This window comes from Channa argus, chromosome 24, assembly GCF_033026475.1.
Source record: "Channa argus isolate prfri chromosome 24, Channa argus male v1.0, whole genome shotgun sequence".
NCBI lineage: Eukaryota > Metazoa > Chordata > Actinopteri > Anabantiformes > Channidae > Channa > Channa argus.
In genome coordinates, this window is record NC_090220.1 from 4,101,644 (window position 1) to 4,121,910 (window position 20,267).

At 38.7% G+C, this 20,267-nt stretch overlaps 1 protein-coding gene across 3 annotated transcripts in view; it reads left to right on the forward strand.

Annotated features, from left to right (window-relative positions):
* The window catches only part of gabra3 (gamma-aminobutyric acid type A receptor subunit alpha3), a 71,783-nt gene that overhangs the window by 21,408 nt on the left and 30,108 nt on the right, over positions 1-20,267 (forward strand). For 2 of the 3 annotated variants that reach the window (XM_067494742.1, XM_067494743.1), the window contains exons 2-3: positions 2,189-2,295; positions 17,073-17,194. In XM_067494742.1, coding sequence (XP_067350843.1) covers positions 2,204-2,295; positions 17,073-17,194 — 214 coding nt within the window. In that variant the 5' untranslated portion in view covers positions 2,189-2,203. The remainder of the gene's footprint in view (positions 1-2,188; positions 2,296-17,072; positions 17,195-20,267) is intronic. The other variant, XM_067494744.1, reaches the window with a different exon arrangement.

A 20,267-nucleotide genomic window follows, 5' to 3' on the forward strand; every position in this document is an offset into this window, starting at 1 on the left:
AAATAGTGTTGTCAAAGCATCAGTTTATTTGTTGAAACCAAGAGTTCCATATCAAGTTTCTTTACCTCAAAATCTCAAACCTGCAGCAGATCTGCAGCCTTACTTCATTACACTTAAGACATTGAAAAAAAAAAATGGCTTGGAATTCTTTGGCGCATGAGCCACACTGCCAGTACAAAGACTTATTAAATGCAGTTCTTGACATAGCTCTAAGCTACAATCAGTATTCAAGTAGTTTCTCTTCATCACAAATGTAGTGTAGAAGAAGGTTGAGCATTATTAGTGCAGCTTCTAACCTGAAGTGTGTCTTTACATGCAATTATTTGTTTACTCCTCCTGTAGTGATCAATGCTCTAAAGTAACACAGAACACTGATTCCTCCCAAGATACTGTTTGATCTTCTCTGTGTATGGTGACAATAAAGGAGGGCTGAATTTCACAAAAGCATGATGAAAGCCTTTTAAGTATGACACAGCTGCAAGGTGTGTGTGCTTGAATGGCCACACAACTGCTGAACCTCCGTTATTTGCAGACATTTGCCTTCTCTTCAATCATCTTCCTGATATTTTTAGGCTGCATTCAAAAGTGGGCACGCCAATTTCTGAGCCCATGTATTTTTAATGAGAGGTCATTTAATCTTTCTCTAAATTGCCAGACCGCAACCTCCTTGTACTAATTACCAATAATTACAGTTTTACAAATGCAGTTGCTATGCAACATCTAGAGAGTGAAGGTATACTTACTCTCTAAAGAAACTGTGCACTGCTGTAAAATGTGTTTATTCCGCAGCTTTAACAAAAATTAATCTGCCATTGTTTGGTCAAATTCTGTTCATTGTCCTGCTCAAAATCTTAGATTGATTATGATTACTAAGCATACTGTGGGTAAGAGCATAGACCTACACATACAATGAATGTAACAGTGGAAATAGTCAGATTGTAAATGACCTTGTTTGTGCAATAGACCTCTAATGTCCACTAAGTATTAAAAACACATCAGCCAGTTGCACAGGATCAAGATCCTCACACAAATCTAGGCTACGAGCATGCAATTCATGCAGACTTTTCTTGACCCCATAAATTTCTTCACTCTAAAATGTTTGGTCAACCTAAATGTTGTCCAAACCGATATGAATTTCCCTTATTTCACAGGAGAACTGGCACATGTGCAGTTGACCACCTACAGTGCAAGGAAATGCATATTCTGTGTATGTGGGATGGGGTTTGTTAAAAGTATGTCAGTCACATGGACACTTCAATTAATTAAAAAAATTACCAAAGTCATCCCTTTAACAGAAAATAAAATATGTACAATAGAGTGGAAATGTTGCATTTGTTTTGCATGACCAGGCATGTTAACTCCAGCTGCTGTTTTGGATCAGCATCTGGAGAGGAAACTACTGTATTATCATCTAAGCCAATTGCCATTTGAAAATGAGATTAAGGTCAAAGCTACAGGAGGAGACAGCTGCTTTTAGTGCTGTGCTGGCGGTAAAGTCTCATTTTATGTACAAAGTGCAAAGTGATACATGTAAATTAGGTTTTAAGCGGTTAACTGTTGAAATGTTCACAACACCTGTGGACTGAATAAAGCATGTGCCCACTACAACAGATTTCAGTAACCAGCTGACACAATCAATATGTTTCTAGAAACGGGAAAATACACTTTTAACTGTACTGAAAGTCTCGTTAGTTTTAATGCAGATGGCAGCAGGGTGGTGGAGTGGTTGGCATGGTTGCCTCACAACTAAAGGGTCCGATAATTTCTTAATCATTTCATATACAGTACTGTGTTTTAAGATTGACGTCATAATGACGAAAATAAAACCTTCATACAGATCATACAACAAATCTGTTGTCCTTTGCATGAGGTAAACTACACCTTTGTATGACTAATGGTAGAGAAGGAAGCATTGTGGATAGCAGCATTTGACTTGTTTAATAAATCCCTCAAGCTCAAAGTCTGTCAAATCTCTCCATAGTGAAAAATAAATTTCTGCTAAATTACAGTACTATTATTCGCTTTTCCCATTTCAACGTTACTTTTTTCTCCTGATTTATCAGGTCTTTTTTTGATCATTTCATCCCCAAATGTTCTGCATTTAATTGCTGTAAACATTTTAAGATCACTGTGTCATGTCACTTTTGAGTATTCAACGAAAAATCATCTCCTTCTCACTCTTTTACAGGGGTCTTCTGTTTGAATGGATATGGCTGCCGCGCTTTGGAAGCCAAAATCATTGAACTTGGGCTTGTGGATATTCTTCTTGCTCCTCAACTTTGTTCCTCAAGCCAGGTACGACAACGTAAAGAACCTCACCACATCCCAGTTTCTCTCCACTTCTGCAATGCAACCTTCAGTCCTCCCAAGTTATTTTATTCCCTCAATTTTGTGTCTGCTGTTACTTTGGTGTGTTTGGTATAATACTTATATTAATCAGGCTTCCTGCTGAAGCTGACACTGTAATCTAACCAGCACTATAGGAAGCTAAAGTTCATCTATTTTGAAGGCAGAGAAAAAGCTAAACATATTTTTTTGTTATTATACAGTTAGATGGTCCCAGCATTCAGTTTGTCAAACAAAATAGCCAGACTTCTATTATGGGTTTCACGAAAAAAAAATGGTAAGCCGCCTAGGAAAACTTGATGTTTCGAATGATTTTTTTTTTTTCTCCTAAATGTTCTTTTCTTGTACTCAAGAACTTCAACATTTTGGGGCAAAGAGCAATTAATTAGAATCTATGCAACCTTGTCCCAATGTTGACCAAATAAAGCAAACATAAAGCATTGTAACACAACTACTGATCTCTGCAATGGTTAAATTTCACTGACTGGTGAATTAATTTGCATTCTGCAGCACAACACTATCTATAATTTTCCATTCGCAGCATTTTGACTCCAGCAATTTGTGCACATTTTTCCATGTGTTAGAGTCAGCAAAAAAAAAGAAGCTGCAGCATGTCTAGGAGTCATTCCAATCATTCTCCTTGTACCTTCAAACCAAGATATTGCTCAAGTTGCCATGTTAGCATTGTTGATAAGATTGTATGTTACGGCAGGAAGACGCAGTGGAGTGTAAATCACTTTAAGATTTTGCACGCTAGGAAAGGCTCAATGAATCTGAAAGGAAGCACGCCAGGATGGAAATCAGAACCGTGTGGCTGGGATTAGCCCGGTCTACTTTGTCATTCCTTACTTCAGTTCCTTACTTTTTAAGAGCAAAGTGTGCCGGTAATATTTTTAAATACTTTATCTACAAAGTGACAGTGTACATTAATATGCAATTCTGTAAAAAGAGCTAATTTCGATCTTGCCAAATGTTATAAACCCTCCTTTAAAGATAAATATGCAACTTAAGGCTAGCACCGGCATAGATCTCAAACCAATCCAATCTACTCTGCCCAGTCCTCCTCTCCCTGCTCTGCTGTACTCTGCTATGCTTTGCCCAGTTCTTCAGGTAGTTGTTGTACAATTACAATGAATGAGAAGGTTCCTAAGCCTCTTAATCAAGTGTAAATAATTTAAATTCTTTGATTGGTTAGAAGGGCGAGCCTCCCCTCAAAAGAGTTTTAGAACCAAAAACTTCTGAAATGCTGCCAGACAATTAAATATTTCTAATAAAGATCAAATTGTCTATAAATATTTAAATATTTATAGACAATTAGAAAGAAATATTTGGAAATCTGACTTTGGTTTAATTATTCAGCATGACGAAAAAGAGAAAAGGGGGAATGAAGTTATAATTATTGGCATTAGTATTCAAGATATTAATGATTAAAAATATGGAAAATCATGAAATGTGATTAAAAGCACCAGGTGAATAATGGAAATATGTCAAGTTTTGACATATTCATGGACAGAAAATTGTTATCGCCTCTTTTCCAGCAGCGCCCAAGCAGTCAATGTGACTCATTATGTATGGACCTAATAGAGCACATGACAAGGATTTTCACAAATGTCAATCTTTTTGCAATTACTTGAGACATAATGTAGTGCATATATGCAAAGTCCTTACACAGCAGTCTTTACCTAACAGATTTTATCCACTTCAACTTCTTTAGATAGATAGATAGAGATCTATCTATATTTCTATATCTCTTTCTATATATATATCCTGTTTTACTGTACATATATTGCTGAAGTTTAGAAGTAATCCTCAGAACGTCAGCATGCACATGCTCTCAGATTATCGGCATATCAGCAAAGCAGTTTCTCTCTGAGAGCTGCCACCTCTCTGATGCCCACTGATGCTATCGGCGAGCTCTAAATCGGCTTTACTACAGTTGAGGCAGGAGACTTTCCTAATGGATTAAGGTGTAACAGACAAATCCTCTACATAAGGGTTTGTCATTCTGCACATAACCATATTTCCTTATTTCCCATGCATTGAAAGCCAGGGCATGATTAAACAAATATTCCCCAGAATCTGTGTATGACATATGTATGAGGATGCTGTGTTAATTTCCACCCAGGTTCTTCATTTGCCAAGCTCGCCATACTCCCAGTCTCCCCACCTTCTCATTCCAGAGTCAACACTTAACAAAGGTGGACAGTCAGGCCGCTCTGTTGTCTGTTTTGTTTGTAATCTGTTGCCAAGCTTCTGGCTAATGTGGCACATAATCAATAGCTATAAGGAAGAGAGTGCTATATGTACACTTTGCCAAGGGATTGGCTCTCGAGTTGGCCAGACTTTAGTCGCTTTCTCACCCCCTTTCACATGAATTATTCAAGCATAGCAGAGAGGGCCATCGCTTTGAGATGTGACCTGGTCAACAGATAGCATACTGTTTCGGTAGTGTTGACCTGTTGTCACACATCTAGACAAGGGTAATGTATTCATGGGTGAAGCACTTTGCTGATTGAATGACCAGGCAAATAGTTTCTCTGGGGAGTCAAAAGAAAATAAAGTGAACGATTCACTGGTTGTTACTGAGACGTCCTGTGTGAATTTACAACAGTCGAAACATTGTACCACGTTACTCACCAGCTAAACCGATGAAGGTTACAGTGGACCCAAATTAGCTTTACAATCAAGTCAGGCATAGAACATCATGACAGCTCAGGGATCTGGAAGATTCATCTTCAGCAGTGGAAAACTGCTCACACACAATTAGTGTAGTTACAGAGGTCAAAGTGGAAACGCAGACATCTAATGGATGCTTAAAACGGATGGTCAGGGTAATCAATTCAACTTTTACCTTGGTTTTCCCGTCTAAATAAGTGGTTTGCTTAAAAAGGGTAAAAGCAGTTTAATGTCTCTCCTTTCTTCCCATGTTTTTAATCCTTTGGAATTTTATTTTGAACATCCTATTACATCCTATATAACATCCTCTTGCTATTGGCAGCTGTGGTGTCATGTAAAGGCATTGTCCTCCCCCATCTCCAGTTCTTTAAAAGGTTTATTGACCTGTTTGTTAATCACTTTTGAGGCTCAGTCACTTTCCTATTGACATATTTGAGCATCTGGCCAATGATTTCCACAGCAACCAATTTGTGGACAACCCCAGCAAGCGTGAATCAAGATGAAACAGGAATGGATTTTGCAGGAGGTGTCTGAACACAGAGCACTCAGTCATGGAAATTCTTCATTTATGTTAAATTATTAGATTAAACAGTGTTGTTGTTGTTGTTTTAACATACATCAAGTACTACCTGTGTTCTCATTTATTTTCAAGGAAATGGCTCTGGCTCACTTTCCATGCAGCATTTTTTAATGAAACATAGTTCTGTACATCCCATATTCTTTGCCACCAGCAACCTCCTCCCCCAACTCGTCCTTAAGTGGATTCAGAGTGTGTAGAGCAATGCTGTGGTAAATGGCCATTGGATACAGTAACCGTGTATTTCAATAGGTTTCAAAGACTGACTTTAAGTGGCTATTTTAACACCTGACAAATGTTTCAGATTATCAGATAGTTAATCTGGTTCTTTCTTTTACCTACGCTCAAGTTGTTGGTTTGTGGCTCATAATCCAAAGTATTACTGTAGCTGGTAAAAGCAGCAGTAGATAACAGGTTCTCTAATCTGTGCAACGTGAGAAGAGGCTTTGTGAGCTTTAAGCTAATTTGAGATTTTGCCATGTCGCAATACATTAGCAAATAGAAGTAAGGGTCTTTGCACGAATAGCTAGCAAACTTCAGCTTGTAGCCCTTGTTGCCCAAATCAGCTCAAGACTGTGTAGTCCGGAAAAAACTGCAAAAATAAGTCCAAGCAATCGGATGACATCAGAGCCTTGTATCATGCTAACATTTCGGTCATTGGAGAACTTGGTTTGCCAGATAGTTGGACTTATAGTACACATTTATGCATCATCTAACAGCCCTAGTTAAAGCATCTGTGTATACATTAATACAAAATGATTCTCTGTTTGTTCTGTGAGGTGAATTTGAAGTACAAAATACCACATGTATACCAGCAAGTCTGCAGTCCAGTCTACTGTGGTGACATTACTCATTTTTTAAATACTTACATGCCCAACATTTTGGGAAATTAAATTAAGTGTTCTATGAATCTAATGTTGATTCTCTGTAGCAAACCTACTATTTATTGCAAAGGCAAGCATGGACATACAATTTTTAATTTGACAAACACAAGGATCATAAACACAAGGACAATTGGACACTTAAACCCATCGATCAAGGACAAAAGACAATGCAGTGGTTGTAAAATCTAGGAGCCTCTGTCATTTTTGTTTTAGAGTTGGATGCCGTCCAATAATTATGTATGAATGACTGCTTATGGATAACTTTTAAAATGACTTACAACTTAGAACGGTTTTATATCTTCATAATGGGCCCACCATTTATAATGGGCAATTCAGTTTGGCTGATTGTGTTAATTTATACTTAGCTGTAATGTGTTGACCTTTGCATTGAAGCAGTGCAGCAGGAACTTTTGACTGATCGGTACCATGAGTACTAGTGAAATCTCAGGCTTTGACTGTGATGGCATCCTTTCATCCTTTCTTCAGTCAGTGTTGCACCTGTTTCTCTACCAGCCTCCCCACAAGTCAAAGTGTGTCATAAGCCTCAATGGTTGTATTGCAATTCTGGAAAGGGGAAACCAGTGATTACAATGTTGCCTGGAAGCTTCTGACAGCAATTCGTATGTGGGATTGTTACATGTGGTAGAGTAATATTACTACAGTTGGTTTACAGTTCACTGGGCACATTCCTGGATTTTTCCTGCTTCATTAATACACTTTTGGTACCTGTTACTTTTAGATGTGACAGTTTCCACCCACTTGTTTCCATGCACATAAAAGAATGATGAAAACTTTCAGCAAAAACGCTGTAATTCTGAGAAGAACAAAATACTGCATAAAAAAAAAAAAAAGGTTTTCCACACTTGCCTTTAAACCTTTATGTATTCATATAAGCAAACTAGAACAAATTGCAATAGAGAACAAGAAGTTATGTCATGGTTAACTATGTGGTCTGTTGACCTGGGCCTGCTACAGTGGCTAGATTAGGTTACTTGCTTCTCTTGAAGAGTTGTTCAAATCCCTCAAATATAAAGGAGATGGGACGAGAGATAAAGTAAGAAATGGGACCCCTACTAGAGAAATGGCAATAGCAAGCAACAATATTTAAATTTACAGTTTGTCAGTGGCTCTGTGATTTAAATGTAGACGTACTCCAAATGTATGGCAGCTCTCCTCTACTTCCTTACTATGGCAACATTGTGACACATTTCAGAATCATTTCAGAATGTCAGACTAGAGCCTCTAAGTCTCGAACAAAAAGGCAGGGGAATCTACCCCCAACAGCTAACACAGCATGACATTAAGTTGACATTCTCTTAAGAGGCATAAATAATACATGTGACTTGAACATCTAATAAAACATCTGCACCAGTGGGGAGATAAAAATTGTGTTACATTGGTGACTTCAGAATAAATGGCTGACGTTGGTGTCATGTAAAGATAAATGGTCTGCTTTTATATAGTGCTTTTCTACCTATTGCCAATCAAAGCACTTGACACTGCTTCTCATTCACCCATTCACTCTCTCAATCACACACACACACCGATGGGGGGGCTGCTATGCAGCTGGTCAACACTCACCGAGAGCAACTAACATGACGTTCAGCGTCCTGCTCAAGGACACTTTGACATGTGGCCGGAGGAGTAGATGATTGAACCAACAACGGCAGGATTGGTGGATGACCGCTCTACCTTCCTGCGCCACACTCTTCTATATTTTCATATTTTATATAACTAGAACAATCAGCTGCAATTACTATACACTACATTCCAATCATAAGAAATTAATAATCATCTTCTCATTAAATCTTATAATATTTTCAGGTTTACACATCATGTTTTGACAATCCTATTACATGAAGATTCGATTGTGTTAAATGTTTTCGCTAAGTAAGTTTGAGTACTGTAGCTGTACTGTACAACTATGGAAGGTCATCTGTGTGTCCTCAGAGCTGCAGTGTGGTTGCATGCTGAACAAACTGTTGTGACTGACACAGATTGCCAAAGAAATGCTTTTACTGCAGATATGATTCTGACCACACCTTATACTGAATGAATAATGAATAATTTATTGTAAATGTTAACTATGAAATGTTTACCATCCTATTTATACAATGACAATACCACTTCCATAGATTTATTCTAATACACTCAGTAACACTATTCCAGTGAGTAATGTGCAATAGTGGGGGGGGAAAAAAAAAAAGGAAATCATAAAAATTGAAGGGTGCATAGCGATCACAGATGTGAAGAGAGAACATTTGTTACTGAGATGAAAAACCATGAAAGCATAACACTGCTGTCAAGGATGCAAGGAATGAGAAAGAGAAGCTTCAGTATTTCCAGCTTCTTCGCCACAGCCAAGCCAGATGGTGATACATATGTTAGCTGTAAAACCTGTGAATTGCTGTTTTAAGTGCCCTCTACCTGTGACCTTAACATCACTAAATCAAAGTACCTTAGGCCATATAAAAAGACATCCACCAGCATTCCCTGGTGTGGCCTGCATAGACAGGATTTATGTGTCCACATGTTCCAATAATCCCCCCCCAACCCCAGACCTATAGCTATAATAACTCTGCATTCTGGGAAAAGTGTGATGGGGTTTTGAATTACAAATGGACGGATGTTGACCTTAAGTTCATCAGCTTTTGATTTGTTTTAGCTTAGCCTCCATAGGCCTTTATAGAAAATTATTTGTCATATGAACTTGTTTACCACTCCTGTCATCATCTCTCTTAAAAAAATAACCATATCTTCTCAGGAGTCAGTATTTTACAGCTCTTCATAGCACTACGTGTTATTGAGCATGCTTATAGTTATAAATGATCTCTTCACTGCTGCAGATGCTGGTGATTGCGCTTTTGTAATGTCTGTACTCTGGATGTCAGTGCTGCATGTGACAGAGGTGCGCAGTGTCCCTTAGAAACACCTCAGATATTAGTTTGGTGCCAAAAACGGATATCACACATTTTATTTATGTTAAAAAAAAAATACCTTGATGCTCAAATCAGGGAATTGGCCTGTGTCACAAATACCTGATTTTTGAAATGTGGTGTTGATTTGCTATTCAAAATGAGATAGAAAAAGATTTCTTTAGAATAAATTGCAGAAGCTTTGTGCTGTGGGTATTCACATTGAGTCTGACAACACTGAATAATTTGCTTAAAACATTTGGATTGGGAATGCAGAACATAGTCGACTCAGTTACTATTTTGAAATAACACAGCTTGTCTTTGTGTCTGACCATGACAGGTGATCTTTTGATTTGTATCGTGAATGCACATGAGAATGACATCTCTCTGACCTTGGTTGATAATTAAAGTCAGGTGAAACACAACAAGAGGACTGGAAACTGTTAAAATACAACATTAAGTAAGGCAAATGCTTTTACAGGGAATGTGTGAGAAGATTTGAACAATTGTACACAAGAATTGAAGGGGGTTAATGTGTACTGAGTGAAGACACGCACGTAGTGCTAGGAAGGGAATGGATCAGTGCAGCTGAATGATGGACAAGAATATCCATCAAAGTTTAAGAGCTTGACATTTAAGTGGATTTGTTTTACTATTTATCTTACTTGTGTGATTTCTCAGTGGATGAAAGAAATGTCATACACACTCACTGTTAACACACATTCTGTAACTACCAAAAAAAAAACTATACAGAGCTGAGACTGCAAAGGGCTCCAAGTAATTACTGAGCCAGCTTCCACAAAGATAGCATCACTTCTCCCAACACCATCAAGTACAGTGTAAAGAACATCAGTGTTGGACAATTTGTTGGTGGTACCAGCTGGAAATTAACATCTCCCAATTGATTTTCGTTTCCTTTTCTTGTTGTACTGTCTGAACAGATTGTGCCTGATAAACACGATCTCCAAGTTTTGGCTTCTAATGGTGATCAATGGGCCAAGAAAGCTCCAAATTGGCCTCCACCTCTTGCTTTAGTTGGAAGTGTTTTAACAGATGCTGGGGAGGAAGTACTCGGCCATACATGTCATTACTGCTGAACAACTATTGAAAACCTTTTCCCAAGCTGAAACTGTTTTAGTAGCTGTCTTCTCTGAGCATGAAAGTCAATGTAAATCTCTTGGTACTGCCTGATATTTGTAACGGTTTGTTCTCTCAAGTCAATACAGTGGGAAAATTAAGTCAAGCGGTAGTGTAATGTTCCCAGTGGATGCACAAGGTAACTTGCCATCAAGTGCAAACACACATTACAAAATGTGTCCAGGAGATGGTTTAGGCATTTGCTTAAAATATCCCATGGGTGCCTGCTTTAGAAAGTGTGCCAAGCATGGCCAACTGGGAAAAAACCCTGGGGGTCCAACCTAGAACATGCTGGGGGGAGTCCAACCCAGCTGGCAAGGGAGTGCCTGGGGATCCTGCAGGGAGAGCAGGAGGACGTTTTTTGCAAAAGATGGATGGATGGATGGATAGTTGCAGCTCTACAGTAGGTTTTAAGTAAAAACTTTGTGAAAATATCATTTAGATTAGACAAGGAGTCTGTAACTACTGTATGAACTTTTTAACATGCTCTCAATGATATTTCGAAAATGCAAATCTTAAGAAGATGTGTTAATCAGACAATGGGGAAAATTTGATTGATTTTTTTTTTTTTTCACTCAATAAAAATCTTTTCACACAGCACTAAATTATTAAATTCATCTTGTCATGTAAAGCGAAAAATGAAAATGCCAGATTTTTAAAGCAAAGCACCCAAAGGTTAAAACAAAAACCCTAAAAATATGAATGCCATGAACGCATGTATATTTTTTGGCAATCCATCCAGTAGCTGCAGAGAGATTTCAACCAGGACGAGACACAGGCAGACACTTGTATCCCTAGAGCCACACTGCTAGCAAGACTAAAATCACTAATCTTTTGGATAAAACTCCAGTCTTCTGTAGTTAGGATATGTTAAAACCACTCTGTTTATATACATTTTTAAAGTTTAAAATGCATTCACCATTCATTACATAACTTCCACTTTCCACAGATTCTAAAATAAGTATTCAGGGCAGCTCCTCTGAAAAACCAAAGTGGATGAAAGAAGTAACATGAGAAGTTTTGTCCTAAATAAACGATTGTAGATGAGGCAGTTGTCCCTGGAGTCTGCCAAAGCTAAAGCACTCTGTTAGCAGCTATTACATCCCTCCTTCAGCTTCTCTCCTGTGCTTATTATCTCTCCAAAACAGGCAAGTGGAAGACAGAAGAATAAAGCAAACCAAGAAATATCAGCCATATTGTAACGGCTTTGAATGATACAAGACATCCACTGGTATGAGACAATATGCTGCATAATGCACTACTGCACAACATTAGCAATATATTGTTGGTAGACATGGAGACAATGAGTGGGAGGATGTGGTAGGGATGATTAGTTATGTTGTAAAGGTTAACTCATAAGTGAATTCAAGCTTGGAATTTAGTGTTTATTAATCATGAATGTGCTAATTAGACATGTCCTCTCCTGCACCTTTTCCACCCATTGTAGGATTAGAAAACAGACTGAATTTAATATTTGTTCCCACATAAGATAAATAAGGTCCCTCTAACCGCAGTTAAGAAAAGTCCCTAGCTTCCAATATATCTTTTCCCCAAAGCTGCGAGCAATGTCGCTAATCCCCTCCATTCGGTTTTGATTGCCAGAGACTCTCTGCAGCAAGAAAGTTCAGTAAATGCATTTGGGCACTTTATTGGTGGATGGATATCGGGGTCCTTATCTGTCAAAGATGTCACTGGGGGGGGGGGGGGAGATGAGGAATTTAGGTGAGGATGTTCAGGTATTTTCTGAGGTGTTCACTTTAAATTCAAGATGCATTGAGAGGCAGCAGCAGGAAAAAAAGAGGTTTAAGATGAAGGGTATGTTGGGATGGTAGGAAATCAAAGAGGCTGTGTGTTTCTCTTATACTTTTTAATCACAGTATTCAACTTCACAAGGTCACGAGCACTTTTCTGATTAAGAAGCTGCACAAAAACAGCTCTTTTCCAGATGACTTGTTATTGTATTTCAAAGTTTGAGCCATGTTCTACTTTGTTGTTGCACAAACTTTCTGACTTGCCTCTGGCTTGAAACCCTCAGTCTTACCATACTGACCCATCTATTAATTAAATCAGTGCAAGCCATTTCCATCCTTTGTCTCATTCAAATGGGAATACAACTTGAGTCGGTTGTACCTGTGCTGTGTAGGTGACAGAGAGGCAAGATATTCACCAGCTTAACAGTAGTTTTATTTTCCCTCAGGTTGTAATTGGTTGACTCTTCTGCCCCCAGAGACATTGGCTGACTACGAAATGTTTGCCTTACCATATGTACACAGTGGATTTACTCAAATATTCAACATCCAGGTGCTGTAAGATAAAATAACTTACCTCATGAAATCTGTAAAATTAGTCACACACATGAACTGTAATTTGTTAACTTGTCCTTACTCGAGTCTATTAGCCGTCACTCTATCAGACCATGAAGCAGCTTCATCTCACGGTGCCACAGCAGCGGCTCCCATTACTGCTTACTTTTCTTTGGCTTCTCCACTCACACACTTAACACACATTTCCTGTCTAGCAGCTGGCATTCGTGCGCCCGCAGAGAGCACCATTACATCTCTTCTGTGGCCAAGCTTACAATCCTTCACCTGTCAGACTAGTTCAGCGCACTAACCTTGGATGGGAGCCGGCCCACTCAACTCAGTACATGCCTGTTCCGCTAACTCAACCTGCTGGGCCCACACACATTTGTTCCCACCAGCCCACAAGTCTTCACCCACTTCTCCTTCTTTAAGTTGCCAGTCAGCAGTCATGTAGGACATTTCCTGTAAAGGCTGGACTACAACATCAATGAATATCTTTGTAGTAAAAGTGAACAACAGGAGCATAAATATATTGAATGCACACAAACACGCATATTTACTGTTGCTTTTCTCAGTCTTATCTTTCTTTATCTTTCTTTGAGAGAGAAGAGAGAGAGTCTACAATTTCTTTCTGTTGAAGAACATCTCAAATAATGTGCCTTTTGAGAAATGGGACTAAGCAATAATTAATTAAAGAGATGACTTCAACAGAACATAACCAATTAAGAAACTTTTGCTATTTAACTTGCAGATTGTCACTTTTTCACAGAGCATTCACTTCATGAAACGTTAATGGTCTGTTAGGATTTAATTGTATATGCTCCAGGATATATATATTGTATCCCTGACTAAGTGTATGTGTTATTGCAATCTGATGATACCATCACATCAAATCTGACTGTAGCTGTTGGGTTTATTGTGGTCATTTTTTAATCACAGTTGAAAGAATTTCTGCAATTATGGCTCAAACTTGACTCGATTTTGATGCCAAACTGCTCAGGTGAAAAAGTGCCACTAGAAAAATCAACGTAACAGATCCAGGGTTCAAACTAAAGCATCTGAACGTAAACTACGTATACAAGAATGCTGAATCAAATTACAAGTACGACTGTGGTGTAGCTCATTTACAGCCTAACAATAGCCTTTAACTTCTTGCAATTATATTTATAAGATTCACAATAAAAGCAGTGTTTATTTGTGAAGATTATCTCGCTGAATAAGTAATTTGGTGAAATGCAATTACCAATCCTCTTCAAACCACTGGTGAAAATTTTCAGTAAGAAGATTTTGAGTAATGTTGTCAAAATTTACTTTTAACCATCAAGCTTCAGATGCTACATTCAATCAGGCAGCACAATAGTTATTAATTTAGCATCATAATGAAATCGACAATAGCGTTTTGTAAAACTTTGTATATACTTCTTTTCCTTTAAAACAAAAATCACACAAACATCAAACAATGTCTGTTTTTCAAGATTTTCTTTCTTCATCTGTGACTTCAGGCAAACAACACAACTCCTCCTTTCTTTTATTATTTGTGAGCTTGGATGGAGATGCTGAATAATGAAGGGGACTGAGAACGTAAAACAAGCAGCCGGCATGATTATAACATCTATGTGTTGAAACAAAAATGATTTCAAATTTAGAGGGATTGTTCCATTTCTTGGTCCTCATCAGGGAATTTGAACAGCTGGCTAAACCTGGAAGAGCATATGTGTGTCTGTGTGTGTGAGAGAGGGAGAAAGAGACAGAGCAAGAGTGTGCAAATGCTTTAGTAAAACACACAGATGTGACACACCACACAAGTACTTTGTTTTTCTGAAGTAGATATTTCAATATGAAGCAGACATTGTTAAAATGGTTTCTCAGGGACTAGAAAGTTTTCTCATTAATATTTGAGTTTCTACCCATGCTGTCACAGAAGCCACAGAGGCTTTTTGTTTAATATATGATTCATGTTAAGTGGGATCTGACACACTGCAGTTAGCTTCAAGGTTTGCGAAAGCTTTTCTACTGTATATTTTGTGTTTTGGTGTGTTTGAGGTGCCTTAAACAGGCATGACTGTCAATGTTTGAAAAGGCGTGCTGTATGAGTGAAAAGCCAGATTTCTTTACCATATTTCTTTGAATTATGTGTTAAATGAAAATATTTTACCATTTTTTTTTTGACATGGTAAAAAGTGCCCAGTTATACGGAGTATGTAGGTAACAGCACTGTCTTCAATGTGCAAATTATGAACTTGGTGTTTCAAAGGTTCTGACACTTAGGAGAAACTAAAAACCTGATATAATCTTCCTAATCCTTAGCATATTCTTCTCAACATTTCAATCTTCAGAATTCACACAGGTTTATTTGGCAACACCTGAAGTCCCCGTGGTAACAGCAAGTTCTGTCTAATGCTGCTGTAAATGCTTTTTAAACTGATCTGCTGTCAAAACATGTCAGAAATCACACGTTTTTTTAATTAGTGCTTAGATTTCGTGCGACTTCCGCACAATTAACACAGTGGTTCCCAAGTTCAATACTGTGTACATTCTTCATTTCCTGTACTGAATTAAACGGAGGACACTGACAATAAAAACAGCTGTACAGAGTGGCAGCTACTAAATGTAAATACACTGAATGGCATCTGCACTGAGAATGAATAAAACTTGGGTTACCAGTCTATTTCATTTTTTTTTTTTTTTTTGTCCTTTTGGCTTATCTCGTGAGTTCAGGGTTGCATCAGCGGATCATTGTCCGCATGTTGATTTGGCACAGTTTGTAAGCTGGCTGCCCTTCCTACCGCAACCCTCCCCAATTTCTACCGGGCCTTGACTGGCACCGCACAGCTGGGGAGGGGAATGTTGGGGTTCAGTGTCTTGCCCAGAGACATTTAACCAGGACTGGGGATCAAACCACTGACGACTAGCTTACCAACTGAGCTAAAACAACTACATGCCTCTGGACTGTGGGGAAAAAACGGAGTACTTGAAGAATGCCTACAGACGCATGGGGAGAACGTGCAAACTCGACCCAGAGACCTTCTAGCTAATGAGACATCAGCGCAACCCACTCTATCCACTCAATCCACTCTTCATGTGCTGATTTATTATACTGTAAACCATGGGAACAATTACAAGATAGAGAAAGGTAGAGTTGAAAATGAGGGAGCTCTGGTGCTTAATTCAAATTCATATTCATTTATTGCCCACATTTTCCCATGTAATAGCCGCTTAGGCTAAGCAGACGTCATTTGCCCAAATGCTTCAAAATTATGTGTTTCCTGTTAAGGGCTTTGCAGAAATGTCATTTGGAACTCCCAAACAATCCCGACTGATAATAATTACAATAGCAGACATTCGAAGTAATGACCTTTACCCAGTCCAGTAAGTATTTTAATGGATGGGTTGTACAATACGTAGTACACTGCAAAAAACCCTTTCAAGAGGCCCAGCAAAAAAAAAAAAGATTTACCGTCGAGAGTATCTGCCTCAATTTAAGCAGCATTCAAGGGAAATTTCAGGTTCTTCTAAAGTCCGTTAAGCTGCATCCGTACCAAGCAGTACAATGATGTATGTGTGATACTCCATGAGGACGTGGAGTGGTGGTTGATGGGGATTATGAAGTTATTATAGGGCAGCTCCACAGAGGATTTTTGTTTAATTAAAGACAGCACTCATTAACTCATCCGTTTTCCACCTACAGTATTGTGGTTTTTCTCATCTCACCACTGCATTGTTCTGCAGGGGATTGTGGGACATGTGAAATAATATTTGGTGGCTGATAGCATATGATGAATTCGCTAACAAAATGCAATGAGTATTTCCTGTTAGAGAGAGGATTCATAATCAAGTGAAAATCTATCAAAATTCTCCAATAAACTGCTTATCAAGTTTAGATTACTTAATGATACTGAGTGTAAATGCTAAAAATGATCTATAAATAAATAAAGTTCTACTTGGATCATGACCAAACATGATCGGTTGATTCTCACATTATTAGTACAGGAAGCCGGTGTGTTTTAATTAAATCCTCATTAATATATGTCCAAACATGAAGCTGTACATTTACTGTGAGATTATCTTTATGAATTCCGATCCGAGCACACAGCAAGCTTTTACACTACTGCACACCGAAGGCACTCACACACTCTCAGTGCTTCTGTTATGGAACAATACATCAGCGTTTTTATGTGTTTTCTAGCTTCTGACTCTAAACTTCTCTCTCTCCTCTCTCCATTTCTTCCTGCAGGACAGTAGTTGGACACCGAGAGCCGTTACCGGATGATAGTAAAGACAATATCACCATTTTTACCCGAATTTTAGACAGGCTGTTGGATGGATATGACAACAGGCTACGTCCTGGGCTGGGAGGTAAGCAAGACTATGTGTTAGATAAATTAAAGAATTCCACAGGGGAAAAAAAGGATTTTATACTTTCATTGTATCACTGTTTTAGCACTTTAAAAACCAGGATACAGGTACCTGATGTAAACAAATGTATCACAGGCATTACAAGTTTTTGTACACACAAACATCCCAATACATTATAAAGAGAGTATTATGCCACTAATTATGTAACTATTTTATCAAACTGCTTTAAACAATATCCATCAATACATGCATGCATTATCTTAAATGCTTATCTTGTTCAGGGTCACAGGGGGCTGGAGCCAAGCTATCACTGGGCAAGAGGCAGGGTACACCCTGGGCGGGTACCCAGTCTACCTCAGGGGAAACACGGATAGACATATACACCCACAGACAGACAACCATGCACAATCACATTCACACCTACACCTACATGTCTTTAAACTGTGGCTGGCAACTGGAGTACTCTTCGTCCCCTCCCCCCCCCCCCCCCCAATAAAGAAGACAAAATAAGATAAAAGTGCTGTATAGAGGAAAATGAGACCGACTTGTATTAATTCTACAGTATATGTAACTGGCTCTAGTGGAGGCGTAGAGGCAATTCAAACAGACAATACACTGAAAGCAAGATCATACTGAACTCAGTTCAATTTGTGCTGCACTGTTATGAATATTTGCCTTCCCTTGGGTAGAAGTCTTTTTTCAATTATGCCCAAATGGCCAATAAGCACATATGTCAGTGGAAATTCTTCTAACTGCTGCCATTTCATCCAAATATTCATCCCCCAAGGACAGCATGACAGCAAGCCCACATGCTCAAGCAGGCTTTGCCATTTATCAGCCAGCCAGTTAGAACAGTCATTTATGCTCTACTGCTTGACTGCTAAAGCCACAAGCATGGCTACAAGGCTGCAGACCAACGAGGCTGAACCACAACGTGTTCATGTCATATTCTGCCTCTGTACAGAGGTTCACAGGGCTAGGAGATGGTAAGGCCTCCACCAGTTAGAGCTCACAGTCATGATTTCCTCATGTAGAGCAGTGATTGAATGACTCCTCCATGGTGCAGTGAAACACAGAAGGCTGTTCTACCAGGCCCCAGTGGCTGCACAGGCTAGACTGACAGGAGAGGGCTGTTTGTAGGAGAAATGGGTAAGTCTGAAGTGGTGTTTTCTGAAAGGACATTAGGAAATTCTCACTAAATTTTCACCTACAAGAACTGGCGCAGTAAGTACAATGATTATGTCTGAAATATTACACTTAAAGGATGGTTCTAGTTTGGGTACTACATGTACATAAATGCCATTGACTTCCATTGATTGAACTTCCCATTGACTTCCCTCACACTATGGACTTTATAATCAGGGTCAACCTGCTTTTCCAGAGTTCCCCCAGATGACATCATCTGAACTCCTAATAATGAAAAACTCTTATGGGTGATGCCATCTGGAGGAGTATTTGACCTAGAATTGAATAAATATTTAATATAGGGAAGTCAGAGCAAAGTTTAAAAGCATTAACATACATTTACAACCTAAACTTAATGCATAGAGAGCAAGTTGAAATTTGGTGAAGTCACCCTTTAATAGGTCAACACAGTACCATTACTTCAAAGGTAAACATGGTTAGACAGGCTCTTTGTTGTGTGTTAGTTGAATTTATGTACAGTTTGTATTGATTGTGTTAGTTTAATTAAGCGGCAAGTTGAGGCAAGATGCTTTTCAGGTGATCTGCTATTTGCAACAAAGAGAAAAACTATTGTGCTGTGATACTGTGAGTTCTAGTGTAAATCTAGCTGATGTTATAAGTGTTGTTTTCTGGTATATCAGGTCATCTTGTTTTGCAGATGGAGCTAAATTAAGTTTAACTGTCAAAATCTATTAAGAACTTACAGGGATAAATAGGCTAAGAACACCAGTTGGTCCCTCTTTAGTACAGCCAGCATACTCAGTCAACATCAAAGGCTTCTGCCTGCACATGAACAAGACTACCAATCTTCTTCCTGTTGGCCACCACCCACAGTCCCAGAGAGACAAAGCCATGTAAGACCATCTCAGACAAATAGATTGGGTAGAAGCTGGAGAAAAGCATTTCATTTCATTTTTAACTGCATCTATGCTCTGGTGCATTGGTATAAACAGAAATGGGGCAACTCATTCCGTTCACCTATGTCTGCCGTGCAAACTGCTGACGTGTGGTTGTGATAATTACATATTTGTGAGAGCTATTTGTGTCACAGGAATGATTAATGTGGGTCTTCTCTCTCATGGGGGCCCTTTGCCAGAGGGTTGCAGACTTCACCTGTGGGTGGTCGCTTAGTTCTGGGACACAGTTAAGAGCCAGGGATCTATTCACTTTTGGGGAAAAACCTCATCACTCTCTAGTTGTTACACTCCTCCGAGCATTTGTCTCGCCGCTGGCCCAAAACACTGCTTTATACATTTGCCCCAGAGGAGTGGATTCAGCCCACAGACAATTTTGATCTGTCACAACTTTTATATCCCATTTTATTTAATAACATTTATTTAACACAATGTTCTATGTCAATTAATACCATGTTCATAAGGCTTTACTTACATTATAATGATCAAATGTATTATTTTTTGCAGGGTCACAAATAATCTATAAATTACCATGACAAATCAATTATGGGGTTGGCAGTGTAACATAATGTGTGATGATACATGTAATTATAACAAAAAGAAATGTACACAATAGGAAATCCCTGTAACATTCATGCCATATTCATACTACAATAGACTGCATCACATCTAATGTGATTAGAACGTGTGTGTTAAAAACTGGGTATTGGCAACAAAGTGCTCCCATTATTCAGTTAAAAAAAAAAAACAATCCTTACTGCTGAGCTGCTACATTTTATTCCCAAGCCAGTAGTCCCTTAGGGACTGTTAAATGTTTTTGGGCAGGGTAACTAAAATTATTTTGGGTCAAAAGCGATGTCTTCTCTTCAAAGATGCAAACTTGGGCCTGGCCCAAAGCATATTTTATGCTGTAGTGGACACAACTAGCCTGAGCCAAGAAAAAGTAGTTTCAGTGAACAAAAGACTTTCAAAAG